The following is a 27,882-nucleotide window of genomic DNA, read 5'->3' on the forward strand; positions in this document are numbered from 1 at the left end:
TTAATATTGCATACAGGCTAGCAGTTCATCGAGAATAGAGGAGATAAGCCTGAAGGTTGGATCTCAGAAGAAGGCAGTTCTTCATGCACAGCTTTTGTCAATCCTGATTTGGTTTGAAAATAAAAATCATGGGATACCAAAATCAAAGGAGATCGATTCAGGGAAAGGGCAAGCGGATCATCCCAGAAAGGGTGATGTGACTGCCGGGAAAATGTCAGGTGAGTTTCCATTTCCTCATTCAAGTCCAAAGGTGCTGGTTTCTTCTACTGCTGTCAGCAGCTTTTCGTACAACATGGAGTAGGAGGGATACGGTGGAAGATCCAGTCGGTTGAAGCAGGTGTGTGCCCTGAATGGGGAAAAAAGACTGGTGAAGGCGTTTGTTTCAAAGGTACAACTGGTACCTGTATCTGTGATCCGTCTGTAGCTATGAAGCAGAAGCGAAGAAAAAGTGAGCACAGCCGTGATTTGGGGAGCCCAAGAGGCCCAGAACAGGTTTCTCCTGTGGAACGTCAACTCACCTGACTAGTTTCTCCCTGTCAGATGTTCTTTGTTTTTATGGAATCTCTGGTTGCGGCCAAAGGCTGTACCAAAGTAGGGAGGAAGGTGGATGGGTGCAGCTCAAGATTAACTTAATGCGTTTTGCTCCCTAGAAGGGGTGGTGTGTTGCAGTGGTGGTTTGAGAAGCCAACCAGCACAAAAAAGGGCACTTTAAGGTGAAATGAAATAAAATAATAAAAAATAGAAGATAAAATATCACAAAACAAGTATATATACAAACAAATGAACAAAACTCTAACCAAAGCAACCTTTCTCCCTTCATTTGAATTTCATCTGGGATATTGAATTCTTCTAATTAGAAGATCCCCAGGGAAGTTGTGTCTTATTTATACCTTTGTTTTCAGAGTTCCTGATGAGGTTGATGCAGTGCTCAGGGGGAGGATACTGCTGTGTTTGCCTCTCAACATTCATTCCTCCTCCTCCTGGTCATGGCTCCCTCATTGCCCTTGGGAAACTACCCCCCAAACTCCTCCCCCACAAGCTCCAATGTTGGGCAAAGGATAGCATTGCACCCGGCCTTAGGCCTCAAGGGCTTAAGTGGGAAGAAGCATCAAAACAAGCCACGATTAGTCGAGGTCTCAGATTATGATCTAAGAGTCCGGTAGGCCTATGTTGACTTCACAAGAGAATAATTAAAATATTTTACCTAAACTCATCTGAGTAAAAGTGGAAGAGCACTCGGTAGAATGAGTAGGATGACAATGACAGTGGCTTCTCTACGTTTAGAAAGATTAAAACTAGGACATACTTTGGGCTCTGGTTAAGTATGTTAAGTGGGGCAGGACAATCCCAAGTATGCTTTTGAACCTAGCTGAACTAGTTAGGCGTGAGATATGAACAGACACCAGTTTTTTTTTTAACTGGCACTCATGAGTGGAAATGTTACAGCAAGAAATCCCGTATTTGCAAACCAAATGAATTCTGTAAAAGGTAATTTCTGGGAATAGTCTGAAAGCATTAGCAAATGGCACCTCTTCCAAACCTTGTGTGAACACCCAGAGTTTCTTTGAATTGCTTTTACTGTATTTATCACCAACTTTGGTTAACTCTCTTAAATAGATTCTAGTCTGTAAACTAGAATGAACGAACACAATCACATCATGATTCAATTTAGCATTCTCAAATGCTTACAGTCCTCCAGGTGTGGTTCTGACACCACAGAGCGTCTGCTCACTTTCCTCCCTGGGCACTGGGCCCAGTCCTCCGGGGTGCGTTGGGGTGGTGGAGAAAGCATGAAACCAGGGGTTGCAAGACCTCTATCGCAGTCTAGCCACTTATTAGCTTTATCACCTTGGGAAAGTCAATTAATCTTTCCGAGCCTCAGTTTTCTGACTTGTAAAATGGGGGTAATAATATATGTTCTGTGTACCTCAGGGGTTTGTGGTGAGGACCGATGTTAGAATACACAGAAATGCCTTTTGTAATCTGTGAATCATCAGTTAAACATGAGAGTCTCTTGATGCAACCACAACTGCAGTTAGGATTGCAGGAACTGTGTCACAGCTGTGGCGATGCATGACCCTCAGCCTTTTCCACATAAACTACTGGCAAGTGAATCTCCCTGATCTGCTATTTGTGCATTGATATCCTGGAACTCCACACGGATCTTCTCAATCATGCCAGCTCAATTTTCACTCTGTTGCTGTTAATCTAGGATTCTGGCATTTTGAGATAATTCAGGATTAAATCGTGTCAATCACTGTACTATTTGCCCTTCTCATTTGTACCGTCTGCACGATTGATCTCCCTGTCTCCTTGACTTTTTCCAAGTTATTGATTAAGATGGTAACCAATGCCAAAGAGAGTATGCTTCCTCCCAGAAGAGACCACTTTGAGGCTGGTCGAAAGCAAACAATACTACTAAAAGCAAGCAAATCACCACTCTCTGCTGCTCGTTGTTCAGCGAGAGGTGAGGCCGGTTTTAGAAGTCCTGTCTTCCCTTCGTGCCATCTTCTTCCACCATCCAACCACAGCCTCGCTCTACAGATGGTTCTCACTCTCGTCACTACTGAACCTACGCCTGTCCAACCTTTTCAAGAACCTCTTGATCCCCAAATCCAGAGACCCATTCTCTACGCCCACGTCCTCAAGCTCTTTAAAAGCCTTAGGCATCTTTTGTTCTCGAACACCTCTCCCCCCTTGGTTTCTCTATGGCTTCTCAGTGGTTGTCAGTTTCTCTTCTGAAATCCCGATGGCTCCCTGAAGCCTCCCTTGTAGCCTTAGGGTCCACAGAGCAGGATTTCTCACCTTGGCACTACTAACATTTTAAACTTACTGTCTGTTGGGAGGGGCTGTCCCGTGCATCGAAGGTGTTCAGAAGCATCTTTGAGCTCTACCTGTTGGATGCCCATAGCACCACAAGAAATGTCTCCAGACATCGCTGAATGTCCAGTAGGGCGGCAAAATCACCTCTCCCGTCCCCTTGAGAGCCATCCCTAGAGAGTAAGCCAGCTGCCCACCTTAACCAGGCCTTCCCCTCCACCTGGGCTTGGGCTCAGTTTACACCTGCAGGGAAGCATGTTGTTAGAATTCTGTTTGCAAATTTTATGCCAATCTGCCTGTGACTCAGAGTTCTGGAATCCCTGATCCTTACTCCAAATGTAAACCCCTAAGTTTCTCTCCCCTCCGTTATTCCATCTCCATGCTGTCTTGTGCTGTGTCTACTCTGACCAGCTTCCATGCTTTTCTTTCCTTTGGAGCCTCCCCTCTGTCCCCTCCCCAGTCTTTGTTCCATAGTAAGGAAACTCTCCCACTCTTCCTTCCTGGACATGGCCTACAAGTCCTAGCATCCCTTCTCAGTCCCCATAAGTGGAGATGGCCAGTGACCACTCTGCCGCATTCTGTGACATGGGTGAGCACCCTGCTTACTCCCCACTGCCAATTCTAGATCCTTGCTTTTCAATCTTTGATCAAAAGTTTCCGTTCCTTTTACTCCATAAAAAAAGGATGAGATCTTGCCATTGGTGACAACAGGGAAGGACCTGGAGGGCATTATGTTAAGTGAAACAAGTCTGACAAAGAAAGACAAATACCAAATGATTTCACTTATATGTGTAATCTAAAAATTAAACAAAGCAAACAAACAAAAAGCAGAAACAGACACATAAATGCAGAAAACAAACTGCTGGTGGCCAGAGGTGAGGGGGTAGGAGGATGGGCAAAATGGGTACAGGGGAGTGGGAGGTACAGGCTTCCAGTTACGGAATGAATACGTCACAATAATAAAAGGCACATTCAGGGAATATAGTCAATGGCATCGCCATGGCATTGTAGACGGCAGCCACACTCATGGCGAGCACAGCACAACTTAGAGACTTGTGGAATCACCATGCTGTATGCCTGAAACTAACGTAACGTCCTATGTCAAGTATATTTCCATAAAACTGAATAAAGAAATAAAAAAATAAGAGGGAATCAAATGTTTAAAAAATCCTCTTCCTTTGAATCTTGTGCCATTTAGATATTTTTCCCTTTAACTACAGGTTTTATCTGGCATTTTATTTCAATCAGATAGGATAGATTAGAAGATAGGGCATGTTATCTGCAGGCAAGAAGGTAAAGTGTTGTTTTGAGGAACTTGTATTTCAGACACACACACACACACACACACGCACATAGATATGCATGTACTGGGTTATGTAAAATATTTTTTTCTGTGGCCTGTGGTTAAAAAGTTTGGAAGCCAGGGACCTAGATATATCTTCCATACCTTCTGACCTGCCAGCTAATTACATTTATTAAAATCTCTGGTACTTTGCTTAAATCCTTCCCATTTCAGGTGTTCCCAGCAGACTGTAGTATCTGAGTCCACATGGATGACCTGTTCAATGCCCTAACCTGCCAGCACCTTGACCTCAACCCCAGTGACTATCCCACCCATCTGATACTGAAGTTTCTTCATCGGACACTGTAAAATTACACCCTGGAAACCACTACCCTCTAAGTGCTCCTTCCTAACTCTCCTACAGTTTTTAGGAGGCAAGGACTTGAATTGATACAAAGGTTTTATTTAGCCTGGGCTAGGATTCAGGTTGGGTTGTGACACTATTTGGCACTGTCATCTGGGAAGCCAGTTGCCGCTCCATAGGGGGCAGATCTTAGAACAAAGCAGCTCCAGACCACCTCTCCTCCCAGTGTGGGCAGTGTGCACTGGGCTCACGTTCTCTGGGAAGTCCTGGGTCGCCCTGTGTCTGTTTGGCCCTCCTGCCAGCCTCTGGGCTTCCTGCCACCTGCCACGTGGTCTGGCTAGGTCTACCCAAACTACTGTTCTTGGAAGTCAGAAGTTACTTCTTTCTCTGAACACATTGGTGACCCTTTTTAGGTTCTTGGATCTTCAGAAAATGTACAAGGAAGGCTAGTTAGGGGTTACTCTCCAGGGGGTCATTTTCACTGTCCTCCCAGAGGCATCTCAGCACTTGATTCTTGGGACCCTCTTGGCCCAGGGTAGAATCTCTGCCTCCCCAAGGAATCCTCTCTGGGGTTTGCAGAACGGCAACTTTTTTAGGAATGCCTTGGCCCAGATGTGAATAGCCCGATTATAAGCCCAATGTCCATCTTATAAGCTCTTTGTGTGGGTTAATAGTATTAATGTACATTTCAAAGCTTCTCAAAGGAAATATGTAATTAGACTCAATCTGTGACCCCCAAATGACAAAAGTGATGCCTAGTTCCATTCCCTAAAGAATCAAACAGAGACTCCTGAGCAGTCTTCTCTCTGTGACCCGCCAAACTATCTTTCTCAATCTCATCCCCTTTGAGTGTATCCCTTTGGGTATCTTGTCCTCCATGTTGGTTCAGCGATCCTTCCTGAATACATGCTGGCCATCTCCCACACCCAGGCCTTGCCCAGGTGGCTGCTTCAGCTTGGAATTCCCCTCTACTCATTCACCGCCCCTCAATGCCCACCCAGGTGCCATCTTCTTGTGGCATCTCCTCTTCCCAACTCGATCGGGGTTTGGTCTGTATTCTACATCTTCAAGGCACCTTCCTTTTACCTTCCTCTCTCAGTGCTCCTCTGATTCCACCTTGTGTTGTGATTTCTAACGATCAGGCTGTGTTCCTTCCTACACTATCAGCTCCTCTAGGAAGGTAGATGGTTGCGTCTTAGCCACTCTGCAGGGTGCACACGATGCTGGGGGTGGGGTGTGTGGGCTCTCATCAAAAGGTGATGCAAACTCATTTCTCTAAAACAAAAACAGACTGTTTCATCTTCCAAATCTATCATTAAACTAGACACATGGAAATCTTGCCCTTTTTTATCCTTATTTTCTTGCCAGATTTCATTCAGTAGGCTCAGCTCTCAGCAGACCCATGTGAATGAGCACCGAGGGTCTGCTGGGCTAGTGGGTGTGGCCAGGGCTGCAAATCGTGCCAAGGCTTTAGGCTGTTACGGACCAGCTGGGCATGTGCTCTGTTTCCTGGGCCTCCTGACGCTCACTGACATCAGGTGACTTGTCTTCAGGACGTTAGAAGGTCTGGGAGATCTGGAGGCAAATCATAGTTCAGTGAACCCTTCCACTGGGATTTAGCCATAGTATCTGGGAGGCCGCGTGGGAACAGCTGAATTAAATGCGAATCTTCTTTTATAATTAGAACATATCATAGTAGAAGAAAATAATATGGATCAATCTTTTCTTCTGTTGTCGAGCAGTATTTATTACTGTGGTACCTATCCAGAAGAATCTCTTTAGTGCTCTTTCTTTTACTGAGCAGGAAAAGGTGGCTCGAGGTGGCCTAGGAAGGACCCGGGAAGTGTTCAAACTCATGGCATAGGGAATTCATTCTGTGAAATTGCCTGGATCCCTAGGGTCTCCTTTACTGCATTTATCTCATAATAATCTTGACAGCTTGCTATACAGAAGTCACTGTAGAGACTTGAGATACACATGGTCTTGTCCTCACATGTGTTAAAACATAGTAGGAAAAATGTGACATGTACACGTGTGCATTCCCGTCCTACAGAGTATCAAGTGATGTGCCGGAGAAGTATGGATACAGAGCTGGAAGGGCTACTTTGGGCTTCCAGCCTCTCCTCCCGCCCTTACCAGGTGAGACATTCCTCCTTAAGTTAAATTGGGCTGCATACAGATTGGATCGCTTCCCACAACTGACACATGGACCATGACACTACAGCCCAAATACCATCGATAATCAAAAACCCATGAAGAATAGGGTCTAAATTCACCTGCCTTTCACCAAGAACTCATATAACAATAATCTGGGTGGCAGGAAAGAAGTCTATCCCAGAGGATCATCGCCCAAGCTCCAATATCAAAGTATGCTGGCCCTCTTTGGTGGGTTTCCTGAAGGCTGGCAGGAGCCCCTACCTGGGGAGAGATGTAATCTTCCCCCACTTCTCTATGCAGAAACGCCGAAGCCCGTTGCTTCCTCGGAGGGCTGCAAAACCTTCGTAGGGCACGCTCGATGTTCCCGTGACGAACTGGAGTAATCTCAGTCTCTGCTCGTTGTTGAAGCGCTCCACGGCGGCCCAGAACCAGCGGATCACAAGATGCCCATCGTGATAACCTGAACGGAGCAGAAGGACAGAGACGGGGAGGATGCGCAGAGAGGAGGAGGAAGGGAGAGAGGTGACATATATCGCAGGTGTGATGAGATCTGAACAGGTGCTGTCGGTCTGCCAGTTTCTCTAATGGTCTAAGACAATCTGTGCAACGAGGTCAAGTTTCACAGCAAAAGCAGATGCAGAAAATAGACATTTTATAAAAAGATCTTATGGTCTGAGGGCAGTCGTCAGAGATGTCTGCTTTCTCTGTGAACACCTGGGACCCCACCAGCCATTTTCCTGCCTCGTATACATGAGACAAGGAGTAGCTAGAGATCCTTGGGACCGTAAGAGACAAAACCCTCCATCAACCTATTATTTCACTGTATTTTCTCTGTTCTGATGTCTTAGCTCTTGGTAACCACATACGGTGGGCGAGTCTAGGACTTAAGAAGGGCTGGACGTAAATGGCAAGCTTAGTGAACAGAAGAAGCCCGAATGTCCCCCAGCCGTTAGTGCTCCTGGAGCAGCTGCTCTCAGGCCAGTCGGGCCAGTCGGGCCAGTGTCACGGTAGAGTTGGGAGGGCAAGCTTGGTTCAGCCAGTTCCAGTAAATGATTCAGCAGTGCTGCAAATGCAAGAGGCACCCTGACATGGGAGAAATCTTTGTGGGCTGGGGCAGAAAGAGAGAAGTGAGGTGTTGAGTGCAGGAAGGCTTTGAGCGAGTGGAGGGCAGGAGGGCTGGAGGACAGCAAGAATGAGGAAGAAATATGCAGGGAACAGCAAGCTGACTACAACAGAGCGGGGTCTGGTGAGGGCCGAAGGGAAGCTCACTGGGGGCCTTAGAGGGTTGGAACAGCCAGGCAGAGACGCTGGGACTTGCTCCCTGAGGCCAGCAGTGTTCATACTATGCCAGGAAGAGCCCAGTGGTCCCACACAGACTCTCAGGCCGGGTACACTGGGGAGAAGGGGGAGGCTGAGGTGGCAGGCCTCCCTCTCTCTCTCTCTCTATGGTTTTGATTGGTTTCTCTGTAATATTTCACACAAAGAAATGGTTTTGAACCTTAAAAAAAAACTTTCAAAAGCCTCTCCTATTAGTAATAAGGAGTTTGTTTTGTGGGTAAGGAAGGAGCCTGGTAAAAATAAGGTCTCAGGAAGACGAGTTCGGCAGTGTGAAGGTAAATAGGTGGGAAGGGCTGGAAATAGAGTTTGGAAAACAACAGAACCATGTTGTGGGAAACCGAGATTGAGGGGAACAGGGCTGCAATTCTACAGGAAGGGGGACACACTTCCCTGCCAGCACGTAACCCAGCTCAGGAGCTGGCCTCGGGTGGTGGGTCTCCGTAACGCATCTACGTGGAGTTAGGCCACAGACTATCCCAGTGGGGAGTCCCCTGAAGGAACATTCAGCATGGAAGTTACAGGAAGGCTTGTTATGAGAGCCCACTCTGCGCATGTACTGAAGTAAGGCCAAGTTTTTTGTAGTCTTTAAAAAGTGATGGAGTATATGTTATATATGTAGATATAAAATGGAGTATTATTTTATATTTATATGACATATATATGGAATATGTGTGTGTATATATATATATATATATAACGGAATATTATTCAACCACACAAAGGAATGAAGTACTGAAACGCCACAGCATGGGCAAACCTTGGAACGGTAAGCTGAATGAAGGCGACCAGACCCAAAAGGCCACATATTATGTGACTCTTTTTACATGAAATACCCAGAACAGGAAATCCACAGAGACGGAGTGCAGATCGATGGTTGTCAGGGCTGGGGAGGGAGGAGTGGGAGGTAATGGTTTAATGAGTACGGTGCTTCCTTTTGGGGTGAGGACAATGTTTTGGAACTAGCTAGAGATGGTGCTGACCCCACATCGTGAAGGTACCAAACACCACTGCATCGCTCACTTTAAAATGGTTAATGTTATGCTATGTCAATTTCACCTCAGTATACATTTTTTTTTTTTTTTTTTAAAACAGTGAATGGTGTCTGTGCGGGCCCGGCGAGCTCACCTCCCCGGTACTCCGTGTTATTCCGCCAGTCGTTCAGGTCGATTTCTGCTGTGCCAGCTATCACCAGCTCCAGCTCCCTGGCGTCGAATACGGAGACAAGCCTCGAGTCTACAACCTGGAATACAGATCAGGCTTCAGCTCCAACCGCACTGAAGTTAGATTCCTTATTATTACTTCTGTGGGTTACACTGGGGCACTGACCATCATTTCCAACTTTTTTTTTTTTTTTGATCAATGTACTGTCATGTTCAAGTTCAAAATCGTGACCTGAACATTCTGAAACACAACCCATTGATGAGCTGGGAACTCAAAAAAGGCCCGAGGGTTTTCACTACCTCTGATACTCCCTCAGAATGAAGTTATAAGCAAATCTTTTTTTTTTAAGATTTTATTTATTTATGTGACAGAGAGAGACAGCTAGCGAGAGAGGGAACACAAGCAGGGGGAGTGGGAGAGGAAGAAGCAGGCTCCCAGCGGAGGAGCCTGATGTGGGGCTCGATCCCAGAACACCGGGATCACACCCTGAGCCGAAGGTAGACGCTTAACGACTGCGCTACCCAGGTGCCCCAATAAGCAAATCTGACTTGACTTTCTCTAGTCACATTTAAGTTCCCAAGTGTCATTGCATTTTAAAGGCAAAAGGTCCAAACATTCTGAAGTGATTTGAGGGCTTTTACTAGTATCACTTCACTTAAAAGGAATCCTTTCTTCCACACACAACTGTGACTTATTTCCTAGAAATGGGCATTCTATATTAAAACAACTATATTTCCCTTCCTTTCTCCCCTCAGTTCCTTCCTCCCCTCCTCAAAGATCTGGAAAGACCTCCTTTGCTAGCTCTGAGCTCTGACTTTACGCTTTGTTGCCAAATATTATCAGGCCCAACTGAACAGCTCCTCTGATCAGACTCGTGGAGGACGAGCCAGCGAGCCATGTTGTTCTCCATTATGGGCAGGGAAAGAAAACCTTCCAAGACCCTAGCCCTGAGAAAACATTCACAGCGTCTCGTTTCTAAATTGCAAAAGGTTAAGGACGTCAACATCTGGGGCACAGGAAGCTGGCAGCTGTCCCTGTCCCCTTGATTTACCACCTTAGTATGGATTATGTGGCACAAAGTGACACTATAACGCAAGAGAAATCTAGCAAGAGTGGAAAATGTCCTCCAAAGCCTTCAAGTCTCTTATTTTCATTTCACTGAATGGAGGGAAACACAGCATGCACATATCTTGACAGGAGATACTGAATGTTTTCCTGTCTGGCACACGGGGGCCACAGCAACGCCATTTTTGTGAGAGCATTTTTCACCCACCACAAGAGTTAGGTTTCCCAGAGAACTTTGACCCCTCCTTCATCTGTCCCAGGTATGTTTCTCTTTGCAATCTGGTGACTGAAGCTGAGCCCTTTGCCTGCCTCGGTTCTTCTTCTGTTCCCCCCACAAGCTGTGTTGGTGATGAGGGCCCTGACTGCAGCCTGTCTTCCTCAGCCGGGCCTGGTCTCACCTCATAGAAGCCCCGCACCAGGGCCTCAGTTTGCTGTACCACACCGCGTTCCACCCGCCACTTCACCATCCTCTCGATGTATTCCTTCTTGTTCTTTTCTGTCACCTGGGTGTTGGCTCCTCCAGACTTCAACTCCCTTTCCGTTACCTTGGGTGGAAACAGAAAGATTGTGATGCTTGTCAACTCCGCTGATCTTGCAGTGACACATATCAATTCTAGGAGGATGAACTATTTACAAAAAGTTTTCTTCACATGGGTTCAGCATTATAACCTCCTGAATTCTTTTTCCTTTCCCGGAAGTTACTAAAAAATGTGGTTCTTCTCAGATGATGGTTACGCCCCTCAGAAAAGCTGCATTTTTTGGTTTGTTTTATAAAGGGGAAACATATTTCTGTAACTCAAGAGGCATAATGGAAATAAAAGAAAAATGCCCCTCGTTGTCCCAGGGGAACAGATGGACCAGAAGGTCCTTTGACTCAATTCCCCCAAATCCCAATTAGATCACATTCTCAAAAGCCACCAGCCTCCCCACCCAGAACAGGTCATCGACAGGAAAATAGCAGAGGGTGGGAAGATGGTTTTTACAGCCGGTAGAAAATATTATACGTGAAGAATGGCAGACTGACCTTGAGAAACGAAACAGAGAATGACCTGGCCACTTAGTATGGTGGTGCTTGTTTGTTAGGACAAATGAATCATTAAGAAAAGTTAGGATCTGTGCTCTATCCTTTGAAAGGCAAGAGGGTGGATAACATGTTAGACATTTTTATCAGAAAGTGCTGGTGTTTAAAGAGAATGTCAGTCACTTAAGGGGTTCACCTCACTGCTCAAAGCTGTAAGACAAATGAGACATAACTGTATTTAGCCATCGGTTTAAGAAATGTATAGGTATTTCTGGCATTCATTGACTAAGGTCCCTAAACACACAGGCCACAGAAGTCTAATGGTTATTTTTTCTTCCAGCACTTGGGTGACTAGTGCGAATTATAATATACTGGCTAATTCTAACATCCTAATTGCCATCCACATTCCTTGGAACCTGCGATTTTCAGCTGCCAGATAAAGACTGATTCCTAAGCTCACTGCAGCTAGGGGTGTCGTGGAACTGAGACACCCAGGAAGACCCCATGATGTCTTTCACCTGCGTCTACCTGTCTGCTCTTCAGGATCTCATAACTTGCCAAAAGAAGGGCTACAACTCAGTTTTCTAAATCCAAATTTATTGTTCTTAGTGACCTCATTTGAAGAGGAATGAGATCTGTTTATGCTTTACACAGACACACATTACTCTAAATCTACAACACATCCTTATTTTCATCAGGGGGCACATTGTAAACTTCTCCCTGAGTTGTTCCTATGTCACACACACACAGGAAGGATTGCTTTTTTTGTATTTTCAATGTGACTTTTCCCCTCTAATTTTATGTATTCAGTTATTTGCAGTTTGCTTCATTTTTTTGAGTAGGCAATATGTGTCCATGGAATAATATTCAAATGGTATAAAAAGCCAGAAAGGAAAAGCAAGCTTCTCTCCCATCTCATCTCCCATGTAATCTCCCTACCTGGAGAAAGTTGCCCTTACTTCTCTTCCAGGGAGAATCAAGGTATATACCAGGGAATATGTATATTTCATTTCTTTCCCCCCACAAACAGTAGCATATTATATACACTATTCAACACCACATTTTTTTTTCACTTAAAAATGTCCTTTGACAATTGTTTTATACAAATTCAGACCTGACTTCTTGTTGTTGTTGTGTTCACAATATCCCATTGACTGTTTATGGTTTACCAGGAAGTTGATGGGCTGGGATGTCTTGCACGTTTTAGCCACACATCCCACTGGCTCACTATTCCATTGTGTGAATGTATCATAATTTATTTAACCAACACTCCATTTCTGGACACCTAGATTGTCTCAGATCGTTTGCGACTATCAACAATGCCGCAGTGAAGATCTTAATACAGTACTCATCGGAATTAGGTGTGAATCAGTAGGACAAATTCCTAGACATGGGTACTGACCCAAGGGCAGGTACATTTATTTTTTATTTTTTTAGTTTTTATTTAAATTCCAGTTAGTTAACATACAGCGTAATACTGGTTCCAGGTGTAGAATTTAGTGATTCATCACTTACGTACAACACCCAGAAGGGCAGATGCATTTACAATGGAAGTAGCCATCACAAAGGTGCCTTTCATAGAGAGTGAACCAAACTGCCACTTACTTCCACCTACACTCCTGTACAGCATGCCTGTTCTCTACACCATCTCCGAAACGGAATACCGCTAAACATTCCGATTCACGACAACCGTATAAGGGAAAATGGCATTTCGCTATAATTGACATTTTTACAACTTGTGAATGAGATTATTCCCTCATGTTTCCTTTTGTGGGAACTACTTATGTTTTGCTAATTTTCTATTTGTTGTTGATCATTTCCTATGGATGCGTGGAATCTCTTCCTACATTGAAAGAATAGCCCTTTGTCCGTGCAATATAGTCTATTCAATATTATGGTACTTTTACTTTGTTTATGCTGTATTTTTGCCACACAGAATTAAATAGTAATTTTAGTTCACTATGTCAGTCTCTTCTTTTATGACTTTGAAAGTTGTGTCACATATTCGGTAGCATTCCTTACTGGAAGACTGAAAATAAAAATTCTAGCATTTTCTTCTTTTTAGTTGTTTATTTTTAACAGTCCGCTTTCTAGTACAGGTGCAATTTATTGTGGTGTAATGAGTTAGGTTAGGAATCTAACTTAAAATTTTTTAAGATGGCTACCCCATTGTCTTGATAAAACTTGCTAAATGATGGTATTTATTTTACAAATTTACCCTCTACTACAAGGCAAATGTAAAGAATGGGCTAAAAGAAGTCATGCAGAGGGAATTGTGTATTTCAGACTTCCACCTAGTACATGGCAGGACAGTTAAGTGAACTGGATATTCTTTTGGGGTTTTTTTTTTTTTTGAAGATTTTATTTTTAAGTATTCTCTACACCCAACATGGGGCTCAACCTTACAAATCCAAGATCAAGAGTCACATGCTCCACCGACTGAGCCAGCCAGGAGCCCAACAAATCCTATATGCTTGAACATATTTAAATGTGCTCTCTATAGTTGTAAAAAGAAAAAACATTCTCAAATATGGAAGAGGGTATTCTTCAGAGGTATGTTTACACAAAGGAAATTCAACAGAATGTGGACGTTTTCCAGGACCTGTCCAAAATTCTTGACTATGGTATGGATGCTGCGAAGTTCAGGGGGTTCCTCTCACACAGACTCAGCATGCGGTTCACATTTGGGCTTATGCTTATGCTTATAGGTACTTATAAAGCCTATCAACTCAGTTCTCACAACCACCCATTACAAATTAATCACATGTCAGAGGCTTTTGAAATCTCTTGTGAATGACTCAGGCTATGGTTAACCTGATAAAACTGTAGCCCAGAAGATTCAAAGATATATCAATACTGGTGGAAAAAATGAGAAGCTTGATCTTATTAAATAATATTTATATACATGCATTTTGGAGAAGCAAATATCTAGATGCTAGTGATAAAAAGAAGTATTTCTGTAGTTGCAAAATCACTAAATACCTTCCAGATCACAAAAGCAGATCACAAAAATGCTTTCCGAATGTTTTTCACACGTCACAAAAATGTTTTTCTAATTCATCATCACTGTGATTTTCAAAACCTCTATAAAGTAGATTCATGTCATGAATAGGAAAAGAAGGAAGAAGACATGGGCAGCTTTATTAAAGGAAGTAGTCCTCAATGAATTATATTTTAAATGAACGAGATTCTTTGTTTTCTAGATTAAAAACAAAATCCCATTACTTTATGATCCCAGCAATCCCATTTATGGATAAAAATCCAAAAGAATCGAAAGCAAGGGCTTGAACAGATAAGTGCATACTTATGGACACAGTGCATACTTATGGACACAGCAGCATTATTGACAATAGCCCAAATGTGGAAGCAACCAAAGGGTTCATCAACAGATGAATGGGTAAATAAAATATGCTACATATACATGTAGTGGAATACTATTCAGCCCTAAAAAATAAGGAAATCCTATCACGTGCTATAAAGTAGGTAAACCTTGAGGACAATGTGGGTAAGTGAAATAAGCCAGTCACAAAAACACAAATACTGTATGATTGCACTTATGTGAGGTGTCTAGAGTGGCCAAATTCACAGAAAGAGAAAGTAGAACGGTTATCGCCAGGGACTGCGGAGAAGGAAAAATGAGGAATTATTGTTTGACGCCTATAGTTTCAGTTTTGCAAAATGAACAAGTCCTAGAGATTGATTGTCTAACAGTGTGACTATACTTAACAATACTGAACTGTAGACTTAAAAACAAGAAGGTGGTAAATTTTGTGTTATGTGAATTTTCCACAGTAAAAAACAAAGGCTCTTTTCCAAGCCCCACATCTCACAAACCTGTCCAAAAACTTCTTCATTAACAGTGAAAGTGAGGTCTAGGATATCTGTGATATTGTTGTCCTTCATCCATTGCAAACTCTGGTGGAACTCCTCATCCAAATATTCCAGGTCACTCAAATCACAGGGCCTGGATGCATTCCAAGGGCAAAAGGTAAACAGTTTGTTAAGCAAATGGATGCCCAGACCTGGCTAAAACAATATAGACTGATTCTAACAATTTGATACTCTTGAATATACTGATGAACTTTTTAGTTCATTCAATGCTTTTTTTTGAAATGACAATAATAAACATGGGACAACTACTGACTCATGGATTCTTGATGGCAATTGGAGAAACGTTTTTAAAAATATCTTAAAACAACTAGGTTTTAGACAGATTCATTCGACTGAGCGTAATGCAAAGTTTATAATATTACTGTAATTATTTATTTAAACTGATTCATATCCATTATATGAAGTTATAAGAGTCTTCTCCTATGCTTACATAAAAACTCCAAATGCTTTTTTATTGTACTACAAGGTTTATGTGACCTCTAAGCACTCAGAAAAGTCAACAAACGGGAATGGTTAGGGCAAAACAAGGACAAAGAGTCCGAGGTACCAGGGAGGCCAGCACCTCGTGTCCTGCAGGCAGGGCTGGGTGGACCATGGCCTTCAATAATACACTTACAGTCTCAGGAGTGCCTTATAGAAGGGCCTTGTGAAGAAGGCGTCAAGAAGGTACTGATGGATCAAAGCCAGGCCTAGGATACGACCACTAAACCTGAACCTGAAACACAGACAAGGCAGAAAAATTTAAGGGCAGGTGGAAATTTACACTGTTAAAATTTTTAATTTTAATGTGTATTTAATGTGTTTCTTGCTAGTACTCATTGCAAGCTGTTTAAGGAATTTGCCAATTGATGACACAAGGGAGGGACCCATTCTCCTCCTCCTTATTCTTGACCATAAACAATGCCTATGTGCTTGGTATGTACTAAAGGAGCTCTCCTCTCCCCCAAGTACCAGAAGAGAGTCATTATGCTGGAATCCTCTTCTCAGAACTGACAGTGTAAGGACCCAAGAGAAGAAACGCACTGGTCAAGGGGAAGTCTGGAACCCTAGATAAACAGTCCACGTTGAACCTGAGAAGGACCTGACCCCAAGGACATAGAAAGCTTTCTGGCCCAAGTGTCTTTATACCAGGGATACCACCTGAAGGTCTAATGTGTGCCCAGTACATGCCAGGAGGTAGGGGACTTGAATATGAATCATACATGGCCGTTGTGCTCTTGGTCAGTAGGAAGAGTTCCATGGAATCACATTGTGGTAAGTATAAGGTGAGCCTACATTGCTATTTAATATTGTCAGCCACACACAAACAAAGAACAGGTCTCTGCTGGGAAGAATTGGTCCTGTAGATCTGGTTACCTCCAGATATAAGGGCCTTTAATGATTCAAATCCTTATTGGGGCAAATCCTGGGATTTTTGCTAATACCCTGTTTGGCTGATTGCTGAGTCTCCCTGGAGCTTGAGCCCATTGTTGCCCTGCTCTAAACCAGATGCTTGTCTGCTTGGTCTGTCTAGCACCTTGGTTTCCTCACCATGTGGGCCTTGCCCATCTCTGGCTCCTGCCTCCATAACAGGGTCTCCCTGGTCTCTTTCCATCTAAGTAGATTTTCACTTAATTGTAGACTTAGTTGTGACTTTTTTCACATCCTCCCAGTTGGAATTTGCAACTAACCCATCTCCACTACCTTTCATGAGACTCTTTTCAGACCAGAAGATTTCCTACCCTATACCTACTATAAACATTGTTAAAATGAATAGATCACCTGATCCCACAGAATGAGCATAATTATAAATAACACTTCAAATTGCCACATTTCAAGTGGTTGATTCTATTTGCAGGAAATAACATACAAATATCAACATACAAATATTATTGACTCTGAAGAGATTGGAAGCGAAGGGAATCTCAGTGAAGGTGCATTGTGGATGGGAAAGCTCATAGAATAATCAGACGTCTTAGAGACCTTGAGACCAGCGTGCCCCACTAGTGCTTTGTCCCTCAGTGCTCTGTCCTGACCAGCTCAATAACTGACCAGTCCCCAACAGGGTGACCACAATCCTGTGTATACAGACACAGTTTACTTCTACCCCAATACAGGCTTGCCCACTCTAACTGGACTCTAAGCATGACAGCCGATGGTTCTTGCATGATGGTGGGGTTGTGACCATCCAGACGGAGATGACCAAGACCACCCAAAGCAGGAAGAGAGCAAACATCAACACCGGTGCCTGGCCAAGAACCCTCCTCACTTAGAGGTGGCCCCTGAGGGCCTAGTAAAGAAAAATCGTAATCTCTGCAGGCAGTTAAGTATCCACAGATATGGAGTAGATGAAAATATTACATAAGAATACAATTTTCAGCTCAATGTTAAAAAAATGGAATATTTCAGTGAATTGTAAATTTTCTAACAAAATATAAATTATTCAAATCTATTCAAGAAGAAGCAGAAAATGTAAATAGACAAATACCACAGTATGAACAAGAAAACTGTAAGGAAAAAGGACTATATACAAAATTGATGCTGGGACTGGATACACACACACACACACACACACACACACACACACACACGTATTTAAAGACATATTCTTTCAAACTGTCCATGGAGAGAAAACCCCTCTGCTATTTATACAGTTCCAGAAATCAGAAAAGGTTAGAAAACTTCTTAATTCGTCATTATGAGCTACCATCACCACAAAAATGGAATCTGGAAAAAAGCAAAAGAAAGAAAACTAAAGACATGTCACTCATATTTTAAAAAATTAAATAATTAAAACACCAGAACCTACCAATCCATTCCTGGAACAATGCAAAGTGATTAAAGATATTTGATTTTAGGAAACTGAGGACAGCTTAATATTAGGTATTCTATTATTAAAACACATAATGAAATCAAAAGACAAAAATCATACGGCTTTTGTTATTGTTGTTGGAAGCTGAAGTTACTTTGATAGTGTCTGCCAGCAATTTCTGAGGACAAGATCTTCGTAGGAAACCAGGAATAGAAGAATGCTTCCTTACCATACTGCGGAACGTCTATCTCAGCACCCTATTTAACAGTAAAAATGTGGAAAGATGCTGGTTACCACACCCTTTACAATTTGCCATGAGCTCCAGTGACTGCAATTACTTATGAGCGAAAAATTGGAAACAGGTTGGAAATAACTTTCACTGAATGCCTATTGGGCCAACATGTTACTCGTGTTATCTCCCTGACCCCTGCAACAACTCTATTTTCACAATTCTAGTTATCTTCATTTCACAGATTAAGAAATTAAAGGTCAATAATTAGCCCCAAGCAAGTGGTATGGTGAAGACACCAAAGCGTATCTGCTTGACACCAGATCAGGCCTTTCCCATTGTGTCCATCTGGAGAAGCCAAACAATAGGCAAGTTAATCCTCTGGTCTAGGGGCCGGGCTGCCTGGCGTGTGATCTCGTGCAAGGACTTTAGCTGCTCTCTGTTTCCTCTTCTGGAAAACTGCACTTTTATATTATGTTGGCTTCTAACACCAACTTGTGCTCATTGGAAATATTTTGGTTTAGGTAAACTTCAACTAGCTTAAGCCAAGGGGAAACTTCTTTATAAGTTCCTGGTGGTATCTCACAGAATCCAGGGTCAGGAATGCAGTAGGGCGCCAGGAAGATGAGGCACTCATCTTCGCTCTCCCTCATCCACCTCCTCCTCTTGGCTTCTCTTTGGGCAAGTCTGCTCCTTTCTTCTCTCTCGCTGCCAGCACTTCCCGTGGTCTCCATCCTGGAGAGACCAACTTGACTCTCTCTGACTTGCTCCAAATTTCCAACATGATTCCTTGCTTGTTACGACTCGCCCGCCCTGGACTAATCATGAGTGATCAGGGAAGCAAGGTCTGGGGAGCAGCCTCAGGGTTTGGTGTCTTGTGCAGTGCTGTGTAGCCAGGATCACCACTGCCCACCTCTCAACAAGGGGCTGCGACCAGATGGAGAGCAGCAGATGGCATGGTTCCTAGCACAGGAGACAGGCAATAGACAGTTGCTTATTTGCTTTGAATGGGTAGACCATAAGATGGAATGTCTAAAGACAAAATTATACTGGTTTTGCAGGCTGATGTGGGCCACTAGTAAGCCCCTGAGATTTTTTTGTAGGTGTGTGAACAATTTATGATTATGAGGTTTGGCTTTACATAAACACAGACAGGATGGCTCATAGCCAGACCAATATAGGTAGTAAAATATATTCCAGAGCAATGAATTAGGATCTGGGATGTGTTTGTATGAAGCTCAATACAATCGTACAATTCAAATCCAAAAGAATAGCTTAAAAAGCACAGATTGAGATGGAAAACCTTTACCAGTTGTTGAATTGCCATATTTTGCCATAATTTCTTCTACGAGAAAACATCTTCTAGTAATTGTGCACTTCCTTTGTTTGTCTCACTTAGCTTGAACAATCACTTGCTGGGAAATTGATCATACTTGTTACAAATGTGTAGGAATTACGAAATGGAAAGAAATTATGTCTCTTTAGTCTCTGTATTGATAATTGAGGAAAATACACACAGAATTTAAGCAAAAAAGTTTATGTTTTGATCTAAATTACTTGGCACAAACAAAGAGTTATTTTTAAAGATTTTATTTATTTATTTATGAGAGAGAAAGAGAGAGAGGGAGTGCACAAGCAGGAGTGTGTGGAAGGGTGGGGGGGGAGGGAGAGGGATAAGCAGACTCTACGCTGAGTGTGGAGCCCAATGCAGGGCTCAATCTCAGGACCCCCGAGATCATGACCTGAGATGAAATCAAGAGCTGGACAACTGAATGAGCCACCCGGGCGCTCCACAAGTAAAAAGTTTGAAGGACAAATAAAAGTAAGTGCCTACAGAAGTGGCAGACGGTGCCTTCCCTGCCTGTGGGTGTTCATGTGTCACTTCAACATCCTGGCCCCAGGGTCCCCAGTTGCAAAGCCCCCATGTGTGAACTCGCAGGACGTCCAACCCTCCTTCCTCACCAGGGACCCCACAAGGAGTCTCAGCTGATACCGCAGGTGGGCTTGGCTCACAGTGTGTGGCACTGTTCCTCCTTTTCTGGGCTGCCATTTTTGAAAGCATGCTCATCTCAGCACATCCCAGAGACGGTTAAGGTGCCGCATGTTCCGGCGTGGTGCCGTTGCCATCAATCCCCAGGCTGCTGCTGTCCAAGGTCTGCTCTTCGGAGTGGCTTGTGCTCATTTTTATTTTGCTGGTAGGGAACAGCTCCTCTGTGTTGACCTGCTCTGTTAGAGGGACTTCACAGCAGAGTTGCAAGGGACCTGAGACTTTTACTAGGACTCCTTTTGAAGTTTACTAACTGTCCTTTAATCCCTAGGCTGGCAAAGTCAAGGTGGACCTAAGCAGCAGCTACCACCACTCACCAACATCTCAACCTCAGGCTGGCTGGCTGCTCTGGCGTGCTGTGCCATTCTTCTGCTTCTCTTGAACTGTGTTATGTCTGAGGACCCCGGATGCCCTGCTCACACTGGCTTTCTGTTGGCTCCCCTTTGCGAGCATATCAGACACGCCCACGTGTGTTCAGTTCCAATGAGGGGCACCATTCAACTTCCCTTCACAGGTAAATCAGCAGATGTAAGTGCAGACAGCATGGAGGTGTCTGAGGACATGAGAAAACAAGGGATGTCCCCCAACTGCATGTACCAGACCTGCCAGCTACACCATGGACCCTTCCCTTGGTTGTCGATGGCGGGTCTCAATCTTTTCTCCATTCCAGCCACCTGAAGGGTACAGCACTCTGGTGGGTCAGGAATGGGGCCTCCCTGCATCAGTAATCCTCAAGTCCAGAGAAAAGAGATTCCCTCTAGCTCCACCTTGGGTATAATATGAAAACTCCCTAGGATATTCTAATACGCCATCACCTTAAGATATATTCCTGACTCTTTAAAAACACATAAGCCATTTTTCCCTACTTATTTACTGATCAGAGATTAATCCACAGAAATCCACTCAGACCTAAGATACCACAAAAATATGATCAATATAGCAAAATACCCCAAACTCCACATTTAATAGAAAAAAAACACCCCTTCTATTGAGAGTCAGTCAACTATGGGTTTCATTGTTAAGAAAACACGGTCTGTTTTCTTTCAGAGGAAGACGGTAGACAGCTCACAATGACATTTCTCAACCTAACCCCACCAAGCCTGTGACTTATAGAAACAATCCTTGGACTCTAAGTTCTTTTCACATCCTTGGTTTTCCATGTGTTGCAAGTTTTTGTTTTTTGGTATCATCAACCCTTACCCTCCTGCCAAACAAAACAAAACAAAACAAAACAAAACAAAACAAAACAAAACAAAACAAAAGTGGGTATTTTTTAGTGTAAAGAAAAATATACACAGCATCATAAGTATCAAATAAAAGTGTATCAACTCTGTCACATGAGGTAATTAATGTCTTTGACTTGACGGGTCTTTCCCCTGCATACCAGTTGGTGAGCACAGACACACTTGTGTGAATGGGATCACCTTGCCACTCCTGCTTCTCTGTAGCTTCCTCTTTTCATAACACAGGACGGCACAGACACCCTCACATATCTGCAAATATAGGTTTTCTTCATGTGATTTAAATAAACTTGCAAAGTATTTCATTTCATAAATGTTCTTCACTCGGTTTGGCCCTTCCCACTCTGATGGAAACCTAAGTGGCTTTCATCTTTATCCAACTGCTCAGAGGTATTGGGGGAGGCAGCATGCAGCCAGGTAACTCTGGGACCATCAGAGGATTTGGAAGTGGGCAGATGTCACTCTTCAAGCATCCTCCTCAACACCTCGCCAGGTATCTGGAGGGTGAGCTGAGGCTGCCTCTGATGAAAGCAACTGTAGCCACTTTGAGCCTTCATAAAGATATGGAGGGAGATTATGGCAGGAGATCTGAAAGGAACCAATGTTACTGGCAAGGATTTATCTCAGCTCTATCTGGGTTTTGTACATTTTAGGGAGTTCAAAAGGTAATGGAGTTTCACACATTTCTAGCACATCTTCCCACGTGGTTTGAAGGCCCAACAAAGACTCGACTCTCCCCTTGAGTGTATTACCATTTGTTGACTCATTATTCTTTGGGCTGTTTGCCAATAATCCAAAGAAGGCAGTGTGGTGGGAAGGACAAAACTGCAAGTTCTGATGTCAGGCTGCCTTAGTTTAACTCTTCTGACCTTTGGGCAAGCTGCCAAACATCCATGGTCCTCCGTTTACTCATCCGCAAAATGGGGTCATAATGTTGTATAGGGCAACTGCTAAGACACTAAAAGACTCTGTCCAGGGACTAGTGGAGAGCAGTCCCCCTGGGTGTTTAATAAACACCATCTGCAGACTGGCATGCCTGATTCCTCAGAACCCCAGGGCCATACACCCAGGCTGCACTGAGGGGTGAGAATGAATGTGGACTGAGCCAGTGGACTAGTGTGCCGTTCGCTGCTGTTGGAGAACTACAACTTTGCTCTGCTTACACACAACATTCATGCATCACAATGCCTGGCAAGATTTGTTGAATTGTATTAAATTAAAAATTATCATCTGATTTTATCCCAGTAGAACACGACTCTATGAGCCTACTGAAAATTTCTGAAACATCATATACCATTTGATGCCCGTTTCCAATATCAATAGTAGGTCCCCATTCAGGGAGACAGAAAGACTGAACTACAGAGGAGACTGGGTGACTGAGTCAACGTATGGAAAGACATGGCGAATGTTTTACACCAAGAAGCCGACATAGCAGGCTTCCCCCTCCCTTCCTCTCCCTCTTCAGTCTCTCCAGTGGAACTCTGCCTGGGAACATATTTTAGCAGGAGGCAATATATAATGATTTCACAGTAGATTTTTCAACTGATTCTTTAAACAAAAGCAGTTTGCACAATGGCAAAAAATTTAAGTCAGGAAGTCTGGGAGAAGAAATTCTTGTTCACAGGCTGGATTTATGGAAGGGAGAGCAGATGGCTTGACAAGCGAAGAAAATAAGACCTAATGATAGCCTGGAAGGACATTTTGGATAGTGAAACAGAACACTCTTAAAAGGCTTCTAATTAATCCCTTTATATGAAAGTGATATAAAAATGGAGTAAAACCCTCAGTGCAGTACCCAGGTCATATGCCAAGTCGAAAAGGTTCTGCTGTGGTGTGTCTGGTAGTTGGATCCCCTGGCATTAAACTTGGACCCCTAATAATTATGGGTTTAGTGATCTTCTCAGTTTCTTCTTGACCTGTAAGCCTTCAGTCTCCTTCTGTGTGACTCTGGTTTCTGGAACTTTTGATGCAACACCGCTCAGCATCAGAGAGACCCCTTGCATCAGCTTCAGCCTTGAAAGACCTAAAGCTGACCTTATCTCTTGGCCTTCCTGCCTGGAAAGGTGATCAGACAGTATATTGATGGGGCAAGAGGCTGGACACTTGGTGATAATATGCTTGGTCTTGCTGCCTTTGGTGAGGGGATCGGGGCTGAGGCAGATGTTTCAGTGTTTGGCAGGAAATGGAGGTCTGCTCACAATCCTGTATACAGTCTGCAGACTTCGGAGGCCTTTTCCAAATGTCACAGGATCTCCTAGAGCACAAACACCTGTCGGAACCAGCACTATACTGGCAAATCCCAAGGGCTCAAAAACATTTTGTTGAGTCAGTGAATGAGGCCAGAGTGCTGCTAAAACTGCACCCATGCCTGAATGCTCCCAGGACACCATCACGACGGCCTGCCTCATAAGCTATGACTCTGTGACTGCACCCACCTGTGCATTACCTCTCACCTGCAGACTGACAGCAGGTGGTTTGTGTCAGCTGAATTCTAGAAGGTTCTCTCTGAAGCAGCCATGTTTTCCATTCCTGCTACTTTGTAGGTCATCCTAGGTTGCTGCTTCCCTGGCAATCGGCAGGACTTTGCAGGGGTTAAGGTCCTTTGTGACCCTCAAAAGAATAAAGCTGGTTCCTCAACTGTAGCCCTATTGACTATTGCTGTACTGTGCACTTTAAGACATCTGACACCACCAATGGCCTTTCCCCACTAGATGCCGGTACCAGTTGGGATAGCCCAAAGTGTCTCCAGACATTGCTCAATGTCCCTTGGTGGGGGTGAGGGCAAGGCCACTCTCTTGGGGGAAGACTGTCCAAATAGGTGATTATAGTCTCCTTCCTGACTGACACGTTGGTATCACATGCCTCTCTTGGGCCCTCTGTGGGAATGAAGGTCACCAACCTCAAGGCTTTTGTGTTCCACTCTGCAATACCTGAGCAGCTTTTCACCACTCCTAGAATCTCTAAGTATACCTTCCTACCCCACCAAATATAATTTTATATTCCCACCAGAAACTTGGTCTCCCGGTTTCTCTTGGGGAAAGGATGGGAGGCACGAATAATGAATCATGGAACATTACATCAAAAACTAAGGATAGACTGTATGATGACTAACATAACATAATAAAAAATTATTATAATAAAAAAAAAGAACGATTCCTCCCAAATGCACCAGACTGTGTCATCCTTTCTCAGGGGATGATGTCTGATCTGAATTATTGAGAGGAGTGAGCCTCCCCCAGGAGGATGAGCATTATAAGTTAGGGGAATAGCGATGTCCAAGGTGGGAACACATACAGTTTGTTTGAATAACAGAGAAGGGAGCAATGGGACTAGACCCCAGACAGAGAAAGGGAGGAGGATAGAACATGAGTTTGGAGACACCCAGGGGACAGAACATCAGGGCTTGGCACTCCATAGTAAGGACTTTGGATTTTATTCCAAGTGTGATGGGAATCCCCTGGAGGTTTCATGCAGGGTCTATGAATGAACTGATCGATGCACTGAAATGATCACTCTGGATGCTGCATGGAGAGAGCTGAGTGTGGCAAGACCAATCTAGAGGTTCCTGCAGTAATCCAGGGGGGAGGTGATGGTAGTTTACACTAGGGAGGTGATAGTGGAGGCAATGAAGTCAGATTCAGGATGTATTTTCATGATAGAGCCAAAAGAACCTGCTGATGGATTGGATGGGAGATGTGAGAAAAAGGGAGGCATCAAAGACAGTCCATGGTCTTGGACCAGAGCAATTGTGTGGATGGGGGTGCCATTTACCAAGCTGGAAACACCAGAAGAGAAGGTTGCAGGAAAAACTTGAGAGTTCTCTTTCAGACATATTAAGTTTGTCATGCTTATTAACTATCTGGGTAGAGCTGTTGAGTAGGCAGCTGTGTCAATGAGTCAGTACTTCTGGGAACAGGGCCTGGCTGCAGGTGTTAATGTGAGGGTTGGCAGGCTGTAGATTGCATTCGAAGTTATGCAGCTGGACAAGACTTCCCCAAAGAAGGATGTGCAGATAGAGAGGTGGACCAAGGGCCGAGCATTTGTACCATTCACGGATCTGAAAGATGAGGAGGGACCATAAAATAAACTGAGAAGGAATGGCAATGAGGCTGGAGAGGAACCAAGAGAACATGCTTCAGGGTGTTCATGCTTCAGGCAGAGACCGACTGTGTCAAGTGCCTCTGAGATCAGGTAATAGGAGGTCTGAGAGCTGCCCAGTGGATGGGCAACCTCGATGAGAGCCGTTTCCGTGGGGGGAAGGGGAGGAAAGGCTGGCTGGAGAGAACGGGAGAAAAGGAAGTGGAGAACGTGGCACAGATAACTCCTTGTACAAATGTGTCTCTAAGGGGGAGTGGGAAATCAGAGTAGTAGGTGGAGGAGAGCGTGACACCAAAGGAGGCTTGGGTTTGTTTTTCACATGTGAGAGAAATTACGGTGTGTTCATGCATTTTCAATTTCAATGGATTTACTGATTGCCTACCATGTGCCAGGTGTGTACCAAGATGCCACAGGTAAACGCTCACTTCGAAGAGTTTACAGGACAGTAGGGGGATGGATACAACAATGCAGCAATTCATAGCCACCTAAGATGTGCTGTAGCAAAGTACACATGGCATGTGAAAACACGGAGGAAGGACACCTGCTGGTTTGGGAGGGATTACATCTAGGCTGGGTTCCTGGAGGAAGCGATGACTGAGGTGAGCTTTGAAAAATGAGTAGAAATTAGATCACTTAAAGCAAGGAAAGGCTTTCCAAGAAAATAAACTCACATGAGGAAAGAGGCAGGAAATAGAATGGAATGTGTTCATGATGACTAGAGCATAAAGAGTGAGGAGCGGCAAGATTAGGCTGAAGAAAGAGGAAGTGGGAGGTCCCGGAAGGTTTTAGTTTCCATGCCAACAAACTCAGCTTTTAAATCCTAGAGAATGGGGATAGACCGAAGAGTTGAAGCAAGGGAGGGATATACTTGGTTTGGCATTTAAGAAATCAGTCTGCAGTCATGTGAAGGACAGATTTGAGGAGGACAAATTGGGGGGTGTATTACAGTATGTCCAAGTCATTGTGAGAAAAATTTTGGAAGTAAAAATGTCAGGACATGGAGCTTTATGTGAGCAGACGGAGAAGTGAAGGATGGCAGGAAGTGGCTCATGGAGAGATTAGACAGATGCTAAGTTGGAGGAGGGTCAAAAGAAAGATGTCTAGTAGGTATCTGGATAAAAGAGTTCACAGCTCAACAGAGAGGTCAGGCTAAAAATAGAGCTTTAGAATTCATACTGTAACATGGAGAGAACTTTATAAAACAGTGAACTTTGATTCTACTGTTCTATTTTATACAGAATTATATCTACCTTTCCATCCATCCATCTAGCCGACCATCCATAAAATATCATGGAAGGACTTGAGTCAACAGATATTTTTTTGAGGATTAATGTATCTATTTGAGAGAGAGCGAGAGAGTGGCGGGAAGGGTGGAGGGAGAGATAGTCCCAGGCAGATGCCTTGATGGCCTATTGTGTGGGACTCCACCTCATTTCCCTGAGATCACAATCTGAGCTGAAACCAAGGGTTGGACATGTAACTGACTGTGCCACCCAGTGCCCCTCGAGTCCAAATATTAATAGCATTTATTTCTGTGTGGAGATACTGCCTTATACAAATTAAATTTCTTACAATGCACGCATATTATCAATGTTATAAAATCATACATGTTTATTTACGTATAAAATACATAAGTAGGGGCGCCTGGGTGGCACAGCGGTTAGGCGTCTGTCTTCGGCTCAGGGCGTGATCCCGGCGTTATGGGATCGAGCCCCACATCAGGCTCTTCCGCTTTGAGCCTGCTTCTTCCTCTCCCACTCCCCCTGCTTGTGTTCCCTCTCTCGCTGGCTGTCTCTATCTCTGTCAAATAAATAAATAAAATCTTTAAAAAAAATACATAAGTAAAAGTTTCCACTAAGGTAAGGAGTGATAATAGTTCACTGGGTTTGTTGATTAGGTGGTCTCTGCTGCTCATGGAAAGGGCAGTTTCGGTGATGAATACTGACATCAGATTCAGTAGGAGAAGTGAGTGAAGGAAAGGAGCCATACCCAGGGGGAGAAGGTAAAGTGTAAAGATGGACGAGAAAGAGGAAGGTGCTGGAGCGAGGGCACAGAGGAGATGGGAGCGGATGGATCCGGAGCCTAAGTGGAAAGGTCTGTCTCGAACAAGACAAGGGTGATGCCGGGAAGGTGTCAGCACTGGGCATTTGTTGTTGGGGTGTGAAATTGAGGTGGGCTCCTCAGTGTTTCTACTTGAGCAGGATCTGAAGTCATCCCGTCAAAGTGAAAGAGCTCATTGGGCAGGGGCTTTCGGGACGGTGGAATGGAAGATGCATCAGTCAAAGGGCTGGTGAGCTTTGCCATAGAATCTGCTGATGTCAGAGGGTATGATTTAGGCTTGTACCATCTCTCAGAATTATTTCGTTTTCTTTGGTGC

General features: G+C 43.9%; 1 protein-coding gene across 1 annotated transcript in view; it reads right to left on the reverse strand.

Annotated features, from left to right (window-relative positions):
* Positions 1 to 27,882, reverse strand: part of HECW1 (HECT, C2 and WW domain containing E3 ubiquitin protein ligase 1) — a 436,937-nt gene continuing 409,055 nt past the window's right edge. The window contains exons 23-28 of the mRNA XM_026502740.4: positions 15,716 to 15,814; positions 15,043 to 15,172; positions 10,586 to 10,732; positions 9,087 to 9,201; positions 6,885 to 7,083; positions 1 to 346 (exon numbers count right to left, since the gene is read on the reverse strand). Of these exons, the coding sequence (XP_026358525.3) occupies positions 235 to 346; positions 6,885 to 7,083; positions 9,087 to 9,201; positions 10,586 to 10,732; positions 15,043 to 15,172; positions 15,716 to 15,814 (802 nt within the window). The 3' untranslated portion in view covers positions 1 to 234. The remainder of the gene's footprint in view (positions 347 to 6,884; positions 7,084 to 9,086; positions 9,202 to 10,585; positions 10,733 to 15,042; positions 15,173 to 15,715; positions 15,815 to 27,882) is intronic.

This window comes from Ursus arctos, unplaced genomic scaffold (assembly GCF_023065955.2).
Source record: "Ursus arctos isolate Adak ecotype North America unplaced genomic scaffold, UrsArc2.0 scaffold_3, whole genome shotgun sequence".
Taxonomy (NCBI): Eukaryota; Metazoa; Chordata; class Mammalia; order Carnivora; family Ursidae; genus Ursus; species Ursus arctos.